Genomic DNA, 12,091 nt, shown 5'->3' with positions numbered 1-12,091 from the left:
GAAGAGAGAGAGACAGAGAAGTGAGAGTGGAGGGGTAGAGAAGCAGATGGGCTCTTCTTTGTGTGCCTTGACTGGGAATTGAACCCACAACTTCTACATGGGGGGACAATGCTCTAACACTGAGCAAACTGCCCAAGGCCTATACTTTTTTTAAAAAATAAGTAAATTATGGTTATAGAATTATATAAATATTATATGTTACTTTGCATCTGAAAGCCCAGTAACTGTTTACCTAAAACTAATCCTAACTTTGCTGAAATGGTTAACTTATGTATTTTAGGTCAGTATTCAAAGCAATATCACCTATGTATTTGTCCACAATAATCAGATTTATTTACTTAACCATCTTCAAAGCTCATATTTTAAAGTCAGACTAAAGTTAATCCTTTTTTAAATTTTCTTTCTGCTTTTATATTTCTATTTAAAGACTCTACCTAATGCCTTTCAAAATTTTGCTACTAATTCAGGAGGATAAAATAGTGAAAACTAGCTACTCATTAGGTTTCATTGTATAGTTATAAAATGATCTAAAATAATCAATAATTGTCTCCATAAGAAAAATCAGCAATGAACTAACTAAATTTGACACACCTCAGACCTAGATAAGCCTCATGTTCAAAATATAAAGAGTGAAGTAGAGATATTTAAATGGATCCAGATGTGCTCAGCAATTTCACCCTGGATCTAAGTGACCATAACACAGATAGTAAAAATATGCTTTCTCAGGTGTGCCTCTGCATTAATGCATACTATGCTTCAGTCCTTTAAATGGGTAGGCATAGCTTTTAAAATTATCTTGTAGATGCAGAAATAATTTAACAAAGAGTCTGACTAATAGAGTTGAAATATAAAAGCGATCTTATCAAGCATTTGGGTAATAGAAATAAAGATCAATAAAGCAGGCAGAAAATGTCAGTAACTGAGACATTGGGTCAACAAAAAATTCTGCAACAGAAAGAAGACAAGCCAAAGTACAAGAACTTTGAAAAAAAACTAAACCTTTGAAATAAATTAATTTGTAAACATACTATAATAACGTGGTTTGTTAAGTGGGCATTACATGTACAATGGAAGAAAATACCTATTAAAAAATGTGTGTGCATTAAAAAGTAAAAGAGAATAAATAATATTCTCATAAAATATATATTAATAAAACCAGATGAAAGTTTGAAAATAAATAAAGAATTGAAAAGATATTTTTAAAAAACATAAAAATGTCAAAAAGAGAGAATTGCTCAAAAGACAGTTTTACGTGTGTGATTTAAAATATGTAAGCAATATTAGCACCTGAAGAGGAATGCCGAATTAACACACAAAAGAATAATAAAGAAATAATAAAAAATTTCCAGATGTAAACAGATAGATAAAAGAAACATATAGCATACTTGTTTGCGTTCAATTCTTAACCATTAGAGATAAAAGGGAAGGAAAATAGTTACATATTCTCTACATGGCATTCATTGGTGTATTTTATACATATTTTAATTAAAAATTAAAAGTTTTGTAAGCTTCCAATGAGAAAGTGAATAAGTGGCATTCATAAAAGAAAATGGTCATAAAAAGAGGCCATTATCTGGTTTATTTTTGCAATGACAGAGATGAAAGCAAAGCAACATCAATTGTATAATCCTAAGTCAATAATAAGATCTAAGAAATTGGTACTTCACGAAGTTCTAAATCACTTGTGAAGCCAAGGACACAGTAAAAAATTTTAGGCTGGCAGTTTCAAATTTTCTACACAATTTAAAAGGCTACAATATGTTTTCTGTTTTTTTTTTTTTTTTAATGTAAAACAGCATGTGATGTCAATTGAAAGGAAATTAGTACTAAGATAATAAGCAAACCTATGGTATAGAATGTTTTACAAATCATTGATGCTGAAATATTTTTTTGAAATATTTTAATAAGGAGGTTTTCATCAAAAATAAGACTTTGGGTTAATGTTTTTTGTTTGTTTTTGGATTTGTTTTTTGTTTTTTTTTGTTTGTTGTTTTTTTTTTTGACAGACAGAGAGAGGAACAGATAAGAACAGACAGACAGGAAGGAAAAGAGACCAGAAACATCAATTTTTCATTGCAGCACCTTAATTGTTCATTGATTGCTTTCTCATATGTGCCTTGACCAGGGGGGTTACAGCAGACCGAGTAACCCCTTGCTCAAGCCAGCGACGTTGAGCTTAATTAAGGTGGTAAGCCTTGCTCAAACCAGATGAGCCCTGTGCTCCAGCTGGCGACCTTGAGGTTTTGAACCTGGGTCCTCCGTGTTCCAGGCCGACACTATATTCACTGTGTCACTGCCTGGTCAGGCTGGGTTAAATATTCTTAAAGTAGAAATTGGATAATTATTTTTACAATTAAAACCAAACAGAAGTTAGAAAGCTAATTAGCAAATAATTCATCAATGAGAATGGAAATATTAACTTTAACTTTGATTTGTGTGTATGTTGCAGAAAATAAGCAAATGAAGATTAAAAACAAAATATTTTACCACATGTGAAAAATGTCATGAATAGAGACATTTCAAAATGGAGCCATAACATCAGTTCTAGAGGAACTACATCATTGTCTTGGTCCTCGTGCTTTCGGACTGGACCAAATATTTGGACTGGGCTAAACCACAATTGTTTTATTGCTTTACAAACAATTGTGTGTGTGGAATCAGAAAAAAAGTGGACATCCTGATGACAAGGACTGATGATGATCCATCTTATATATAAAGACAGAATCAGTTAACAATCAGGTATAGCCAAGAGTAGTTTAATTTTTCAGCAACAAAAGGATTTTATTTTCAGGTAATAAATTGTTTTCTTTTGCTCAAGACAAAAACAAACAAACAACCCCTTGCTTTTACTCTGTAATAGATATAATTTAAGTTTATTCCTATATTGCAATTCTTTGATTCCAAATAAATACTTGTTGCTTCTCATTTCAGCTTTTTCATTTGAGGTTGACATACGTTTTTAAGAGTAAGATTTTCTTCTTGATTAAATTTAAATGCAAAATATAAATGAAAGCAATAGGATTGATATAACTTTTTTCAATAAAGAAAACAATTATTTTATTATGGTTAAAATAAATATATCTCAGCTTAATCCTTGACCCATACAAAAAACTGATGGTTTTACTTGCAAATCTTTCCCTACCATAATTTGAGTTTTCTTTTGTAAATAAACTGTCTGAACACTGTGCTAACTTGGCACCAACTTGAATGGCTCTAGTCACTGTGCAGGTCTCCTAGAAACTGAACCTCCCAAGGCCTTTCCCATTTAGAGACTTTCAGACTTTCAGGAGCACTGAAACAGCAGTGACTATTTTGAAGACAGATGACTCTAATTTAAATGAAATTTGAATAATGCTGTAGCAGTAATGAATGCCTATGCTTGTCCTTGGGAGATATTCCAGGAAAAGGAGCAGGTGTCTTCAGTTTGAATTCCACTTAGTTCACGCTTTAAGAAAGGTCAAACTATTATGGATAACATCCACAAAAAGGAAATCCTGTAGAGTAGCTTTTATAGTGCTTGACTTAATACATATTATCCAGTTTGAAAACCTTACATTAGGTTTAAGATTCACTTATTTCTATCTTTTTAATGAACTTAACGGGTTTCCATGAATAAAAGCTTGATTTATAATATTGAATCTATTGTGAATAAATGTTCAATTTACTATTGCTGATTAGCTGCAGAGGTCTTTGCAGTGGTCAAGTGATCATTTTTATAATTTTATTTAATATACTTACTATTGAAATTAGAAACATGTTTATTGTTTATGTTTTATCAAACCACCAGAGCAAAATAAGCATACTCCATGCTCAAAAATATAAAATATAAGAAAGATCGCATACACATACATATATATATTTACAAATAAAATGGAAAATTAGGCAATATGTAAAAAAGTATAACTGTCATAATGATAAACAGTCTAAATAAAAATATAATAATTTTGGGTTTATGTGAAATTAGCATCCAGGTGTTTCTTACTAGACAGATAGATGTCTCAAAGAAAATAATACAACACAGACTAAAATAAATAAAAGGACAAAAACAGGACATAGATAAACAAAAAAAATATGGTCATGGCAGTGTTAACTATAGGCAGTCTATATAAGTAATGGAAAGACAATAACATGATAAAATACATGATAAAAATAATAGATTTAATTTACTATTAAGTGATCATATACAAAAATATACATGGTAAACATTTTAGTAATTTAGGATATTTTATAGAAATATAATTGTATGAGATTTTCATTTAACAACAACCTGTCTCAAATCAAACTGAAATAGAAAAAGAAGTATTTATATTTTTTTATTTAATACTTAGATTCAATTAATAATTTACAAATTGAACTAATGGCTAAATTTTCTCAAATGACAAACCAATTTTATATGTTATACAATCATAAAGAACAAAAGTAATGAAAATTTATTTCCAAAAAATTTTAAAAGATATCTTAAATAATAATTAGTTCAAAAATATAAATAGTGATGGAGGGAGACTTGACTTGGGGTGGTGGACACACGGTGCAATGCACAGATGATGTGTTGTGGAGTTGTGTACCTGAAACCTCTGTGGTTTTATTGATCAGTGTCACCCAAATGGATTCAGAGAGAAAGAGAGAGAGGGACAGACAGGGACAGACACACTGGTAGGGAGAGAGATAAAGAGCATCAACTCATAGTTGCGGCACCTTAGTTGTTCTTTGACTGCTTTCTAATATTTGCCTTGATTGGGGGGCTCTAGCTGAGCCAGTGACCTATTGCTCAAGCCAGCAACCTTGGGCTCAAGCTAGCAACTTTAGACTTCAAGCCAGAGACCTTGGGCTCAAGCCAGCGACCATGGGGTCATGTCTATGATTCCATGCTCAAGCTAGTGATCTTGTGGTTTGGAACCTGGGTACTCAATGTCTCAGGCCAATACTCCATCTGCTGTGCCCCACCTGGTCAGACAAGTTTTAATAAAACTTAATAAATAGAAATTGTTATTTGTTTTTAGGCTCTTAAAAGATAAATAATAGCAGAAATAGAAATGAATATCTAGTTAAGAAATACAATATAGATATGAATTATTTATAAATTATTTATATGGTGAATATATAAAAAATAAGAACTTAATTTTGGGAAGGGAGATATAAAACAATTATAAAATAAAGGTGATTAAATTTGGAAGTCCAACATGGTATTGAAATGAATACATGGTATTTGGAAAAAATCTAAGCAATGCTTTCTTAGAATTATTGATTTAAATGTCTGATTACATTTTTTAAGATGGAAATGTACTTAAACACTTAGTATCTTCAGAGTGCATAAACAGAGGAATGTTTATAAGCTTTTCTAAATATATATTTAGTTAACTATAGATAAATAAACACTAACCTGCAGTAAAAAGTGTGTCCGGATTCATCAACACAGATTCTTCCATTAAGACAGAGGTCCAAATTCAGTTCAGGCTCAGCACCACTACCAATATTTATCTCAGAATATGCAGTACTGTATTCACTTGGGCAAACGCAGGTAAAGCCATGGTCTGGCTTCTGACAGAAGCTGTCATTCATATACCAGATCAATGTGCAGTCCTAAATTCAAAAATAGAGAATCAAATTAGCTTACCACTAATAATTTTATTACAATCTTATTATATTTAAACATTTTAAAAAAACCAATGTACAAGCTTATCTGATATTCCATTCTTCTACTAACTAAAATAAGTTTCTAGTAATAAATGATATTTGCCTTCATCATCAAAAATTCTGTTAAATGTTTTATTGTTAAGTTTTGAGAGAAAAAACATTAATAAACTTTATTTAATCATTTACCATTTATAAAGTTGTAATCATCTAACTTATCGTGCCATTTGCCAGCCTCTCCTTATTTTTTTCCCACTCTTCAGTACCTGACAATCATCATTTTACCTCTGTTTCTGTGAGTTTAACGTTTTTTTTGGCTTAACATTCCACATATGAGTGATAACCTGCAGTACTGGTCTTTCGGTTTGGCTTATTTTACTTAGCATAATGCCCCTCGGGTTTATCAATGTTGTCACAAATGGCAGGATTTTCTTTTTTTAAAAAATAAAACAAACCGAATAATATTTTATTTTTCATATGGACACAAAATGTTCTTTATCTAATCATCTGTCAATAAAGATTTGAGGTGGTTTTATACATTGGCCATTGTGAATAATGCTGAAATAAACATATACTTTTAATTTCTTTAGGAGAAAGAAATTAAAGTACACATCTGTACTCCTTTTAATAGTGGCTGTACCAGTTTACCATCCCACCAGTAGTATGTGGGGGTTCCCTTGTCTCCACATTCTTGCTAGAATTTATCTCTTGTGTTTTTGATAACAAACATCCTAACACTTGTAAGGTAATATCTCATTGTGGCTTTGATTTGTCTTTCCTGGATGATTAATGATGTAGAGAACTTTTCATATACTTGTTGCCGTATATATGGCTTCTTTAAAGAGGTATATATTCAAGTCTTTTGCCTATTTTTGAATTGGGCTATTTATTTTGTTGCTATTGTGTTTCATGAATTGCTTATATATTTTGGATGTTAACCCCTTATCAGATAGGTTGTATGCAAATATTTTCTCTCATTTCAGATGTTGCTTTTACATTTTGTTGACGGTTTTCTTTGTTGTGCAGACGCTTTATATTTTTATATAGTTTTACTTATTTTTGTATTCATATCATGCATCAAATGAAAAATTAATTTTTCTGTCAAAAAATCACAGAGAGTTCAATAGCTGTAATTTTTTATAGATTGTGCCATTGAATATAAAACTCAAGTCATGCTTGGAAACAAGATGATGATCTTTTTATGTTTTATTTATTTATTTTAGTTTTGTATTTTTCTGAAGCTGGAAACGGGGAGAGACAGTCAGACAGACTCCCGCATGCGCCCGACAGGGATACAACCAGCACGCCCACCAGGGGGTGACGCTCTGCACCTCTGGGGCGTCGCTCTGTCACGACCAGAGCCACTCCAGCGCCTGGGGCAGAGGCCAAGGAGCCATCCCCAGCGCCTGGGCCATCCTTGCTCCAATGGAGCCTCGGCTGCGGGAGGGGAAGAGAGAGACAGAGAGGAAGGAGAGGGGGAGGAGTGGAGAAGCAGATGGGAGCTTCTCCTGTGTGCCCTGCACGCCAGGCCAACGCTCCACCACTGAGCCAACCGGCCAGGGCCAAGATGATGATCTTTTATACTCACTCAAGTGATAGAGTTAAATGTATGTTTTTACAAATTAATGCTATTTTGATATTGGTTCTACCTTTGCTGAAAATGTGAACTCCTTTAGGACAGTGGTCCCTAACCTTTTTTGGGCCACGGACTGGTTTAATGTCAGAAAATATTTTCATGGACCGGCCTTTAAAGGGTGGGACGGATAAATGTATCATGTGACCGAGACAAGTGTCAAGAGTGAGTCTTAGACGAATGTAACAGAGGGACTCTGGTCATTTTTTAAAAATAAAACATCGTTCAGATTTAAATATAAATAAAACAGAAATAATGTAAGTTATTTATTCTTTCTCTGCGGACCGGTACCAAATGGCCCATGGACCGGTACCGGTCCACAGCCGGGGGGTTGGGACCACTGCTTTAGGATAACCAAGGGCACTTAGTAGACTTAGTGCAGGACTGCAGTATTTTTATGAAATGTAGATGCAGAATTCCACAGGGAAAGGCCTGGAAACAACATGTTTCTCTCTTATCCCTATGGCTGGGTATATATAGAATGATTTATTAGAAGGCATTACATACACTAATTGAGTTATATCTCCCATGGGAAGAGAGAAATAGGTTTTATACTGCCAAGAGTTCTGTCTCTAGGGTTTACAAGAACCTTTTGCTAAATTAATTAGAAGGCTTAGTGGAAATACAAAAAAGAATTTATTAAAAAAATAAAATAGTCACTTAAAGTTCTTGACTTTTTCTGGTTCAAAAATTAAGAAGGATGCTTTCCCTTTTCTTCATGATTATTTATATTACTTTGCTATATGCTATCTCTCAAGAATAATTCATTAATTTAGTGTCAGAAAATGAAAGAAAAAGTTGGTGTATCTAGAGAAAAAGAAAGAAGCTGGGAGTAATGTTGCAGACCATGTCAATCTAGGCAACTGAGCTAGACCTCAATGCCACATTTCTTCAACTTGTATCCAAGACATCACACCAGGCAATGTACAGAGTACCAGGGTAACAGAGCAGTGAATATTCATTGTGGACTGCTTAGCCACAGAAAGCAAATTGCCTAGTAAATGTGCCAGTTATATCTCTGACAGTTATGTTCTATATGAGTTGTATAGTTTAATTCCCAAAGTTTGTCCTGCAATCTCTGAACTTCCCAGAAGAGTAGAAATTTATAATTGAGGTCATCTTCACTATAAAACATTTCTCTCATAGAATCATATACTTTCTTTTGTAGTTGTTTTTTTTTTTAATAGTGTAATACTTTCTTCAAATAAGACCTTAGAGAAACAGAACATGTTAAACAGAACATGTTAATCTTGGAATTGTTCTATTTGAAGAGGAAAATAGAACATTAAAGCTCTATTAAAGCTCTACCTTACCCACAGCAAAGACCTAGTAAGGTTCACAGAAGTTTTAAAATCTTGCCTACTTCTGAATAAAAACTACTAATATAGTCTAGTGTTTATGAAACTTAAGTTGCATATGAATGTGTAAGCTTGTTAAATTGCAGATCCAAACTCAATAGGTTTGGTGTGGGGCTTGGGTTTTCCCATTCCAACAAATCTTCAGGAGATCCAGACTACTCTATTCTGTGGACCAAACAGTGAGTAGCAATGACGTAGCACAACAATCTTATCTTACTCGCAGAATGGAGACAAGTCAAAGAGTGTTAGAATGACTTACCAAACTCTTAAAGGAAGACAACTGCAGAATAACATCACATAGACACTAAATGCCCTAAATTCCAACTTAGGGTTCATTTTACCAACAAGTCTTGACTCATTTCTCAAGGAATTTCTTGGCTACAGAATTTTACAAATTATTATCTATATGGTAAAAAACTTAATATTGCAAAGCTTTCTTTATAACTTTCATTTACTATTTTGTTCTTTCTCCTATCTTACATGATTAAATGTGAAGATAAAGCAGTTAAAAGGGAGAAGATTCTGTTTGAATCAATTTAATATGACTTATGATGTTCTGACTTAAAGGAAATACACTATTTAACTTTATTATTTAAAAAATCAAACAAGATTCTAAAATACAAAAATTAGAATATTTTCAGTAAATATCAATTTTTATTTCTTTATTAAAATATATGTCTTCATTAATTCTGAGGGAAAAAGCCACTGAAACACAAGAAAATAAAACCGTTATCTCAGAAACAGCCCGAAATGCCAAGTTGACTCAAACAATAAAGAAAATACACCAGGACTGTAATTAGACCTGATACCAAATTTATAAACAAATAAAAAGATTTTTCTAAGGTAATGTAGAGTCCCAAACACATTAAGAAAGTTAACACTTAATACACACTCCTATTTCCTCAGGTAAACAAAATAATATTTCAGAAGAAGTCTGAAGTTTATATTCAATATCTAGATTGTAAGTTGTACTCTAACTTGACAAAATGAGGAGTCAAACATGGACAGGCAATCCAAAAGATAGAGAATACTTTGCTAAGGAATCCATAGCTTTGTAAGGGACATGAATTGGTATTAGTGTTCAAGGAGAGTTTTGATGCTACCTGTTTTGCTCTTCTCATTTAGGTTTGAGATTATTCTTGCATAAAGAGTGAAAGAAATGTGCCCGTAAGTTAGAGATTCAAGATCTATAGAACAGGACAAATAAAGAAATAGAGAAAATATACAAAATATATATATATGACAAGATTCTTAATAAACTCACAAATATAGTGCAAAAGGAATAAACTGTGAAACCAGAAGGATACATGTGTGTGCACATACACACACATACACAAATGAGCGAGAGAGTATTAATGATTATTTCTTAATATGAAATAGAGTACGAATAACTCCATTTTCTGCATCTAAGGTACATAAATATTTTTTTAAAATATATAATTGGTTTAATTTCATGAAATCTCTAAGTATGTTGTTATAATCAAGATTAGCACATAATTTATGTTCTATTGGCAGTAATTATTTAAGAATTAAAATGGTATGTAATTATATTAAATGAACATGTATTTTCATCAAAAAGATATTTTTTTCTAAACTAAAAATCATTTAAGTGAAAAAAATGAAATGTAAATTATAATTTATACCACTTTTATTATTTTTAATACTTTATTGATTTTAATTTATTGTGTTTACATAGATTCCAGTGTCCCAGTGAATACATCCCCCCAACCCCCATGTTCCCCCAACATCCTCCTTGCTCCTCTTCACCCCAACGACTTCCCCTTTTCCCTACAGAATTTGCTTTCTGCTCTCTATAACACTGTGTTCTGTATATATAATTACACTAATCCCATCCCCTTCTCTGACCCCATCTCCTCATCCCCCTTTCCTCTGTTCGCTTTCCCTCTGGTCCCTTTGATCCAGCCTCTGCCTCTATTCCACTCCTCAGTTCACATTGTTCATTGGATTCCTCAAATGAATGAGGTCATATGATATTTTTCTTTCTCTACCTAGCTTATTTCAATTAACATAATAGTTTCCAGGACCATCAATGTTGTCACAAAAAGTAAGATTTCCTTTTTTTTCATGGACCCATAGTATACCATTGTATACATGTACCACTGCTTTTTAATTCACTCGTCCACTGACGGACACTTGGGCTGTTTCCAGATCTTGTCTCTTGTAAACAATGCTGCCATAAACATGGGAGTGCATTTCTCCTTTTGAATCAGTGATTTGGTGTTCTTAGGATGTATTCTTAAAAGTGGGATGGCTGGGTCAAAGCAGTTCTATTTTTAATTATTTTTTATTGATTTTAATTTATTGTGTTTACATAGATTCTAGTGTTGCCCCAAATGTATCCCCCTCCCCATAGTGCCCTCCCCCCTTCCCTTCAGGTTTAATACATCCTATAATTCCCTTTCCCTCTGTCCCCTTTTCCTCTGGTGCCTTTGATCTCTCTTCTGTCTCAATTCCGTTCCTCAGTTCAAATTGTTCATTGCATTCCTCAAATGAGTGAGGTCATACGATATTTTTCTTTTTCTGCCTGGCTTATTTCACTTAACATAATAGTTTTCAGGTCCATCCATGTGGTTACAAAAGGTAAGATTTCATTATTTTTCATGGCCCCATAGTATTCCATTGTATATATGTACCACTGCTTTTTAATCCAATCGTCCACTGACAGACACTTGGACTGTTTCCAGATCTTCGCTATTGTGAGCAATGCTGCCATACACATGGGGGTGCATTTCTCCTTTTGAAACAGTGCTATGGTGTTCTTGGGGCATATTCTAAAAGTGGGATAGCTGGGTCAAAATACAGTTTGATTTTTAATTTTTTGAGGAATCTCCATACTGTTTTCCACAGTGGCTGCACCAGTCTGCAATCCCATCAGCAGTGCAGGAGGGTTCTCTTTTCTCCACATCCTCGCCAGCACTTATTCTTTGTTGTTTTGTTGATGAACGCTATTCTGATTGGTGTGAAGTGATATCTCATTGTGGTATTAGTTTGCATTTCTCTAATGATTAGTGATGTTGAGCATTTTTTCATATGCCTATTGGCCATCTGTATGTCCTCTTTAGAGAAGTGTCTATTCATTTCTTTTGCCCATTTTTGATTAGATTGTTTATCTTTCTGATGTTGAGTTTTACAAGTTCTTTATAAATTTTGGTTATTAACCCCATATTAGAAAAATTATCGAATATGTTCTCCCATTGTGTGGTTTGTTTTTTTTATTTTTTTCATATTGTCTTTAGCTGAGCAAAAGCTTTTTTTAGTTTGATATAGTCCCATTTGTTCATCCTGTTCTTTATTTCCATTACCCATGAAGATAAATCAGCAAATATATTTTTGTGAGAGATGTCAGAGAGCCTACTGCCTATATTTTCTTCCAAGATATTTATGGTTTCATGACTCATATTTAAGTCTTTTATCCATTTTGAATTTATTTTTGTGAATGGTGTAAATT

At 33.0% G+C, this 12,091-nt stretch overlaps 1 protein-coding gene across 1 annotated transcript in view; it reads right to left on the bottom strand.

Annotated features, from left to right (window-relative positions):
- EYS (eyes shut homolog) overlaps positions 1-12,091 on the bottom strand; it is a 1,965,296-nt gene that overhangs the window by 1,046,508 nt on the left and 906,697 nt on the right. The window contains 1 exon segment of the mRNA XM_066360293.1: positions 5,381-5,580. Coding sequence (XP_066216390.1) covers positions 5,381-5,580 — 200 coding nt within the window.

The sequence above is a fragment of the Saccopteryx leptura genome, chromosome 1, assembly GCF_036850995.1.
Source record: "Saccopteryx leptura isolate mSacLep1 chromosome 1, mSacLep1_pri_phased_curated, whole genome shotgun sequence".
NCBI classification, from domain to species: domain Eukaryota; kingdom Metazoa; phylum Chordata; class Mammalia; order Chiroptera; family Emballonuridae; genus Saccopteryx; species Saccopteryx leptura.
Note: the sequence above shows the minus strand (reverse complement) of the source record. Positions and strands in the feature narration are given on the sequence as shown.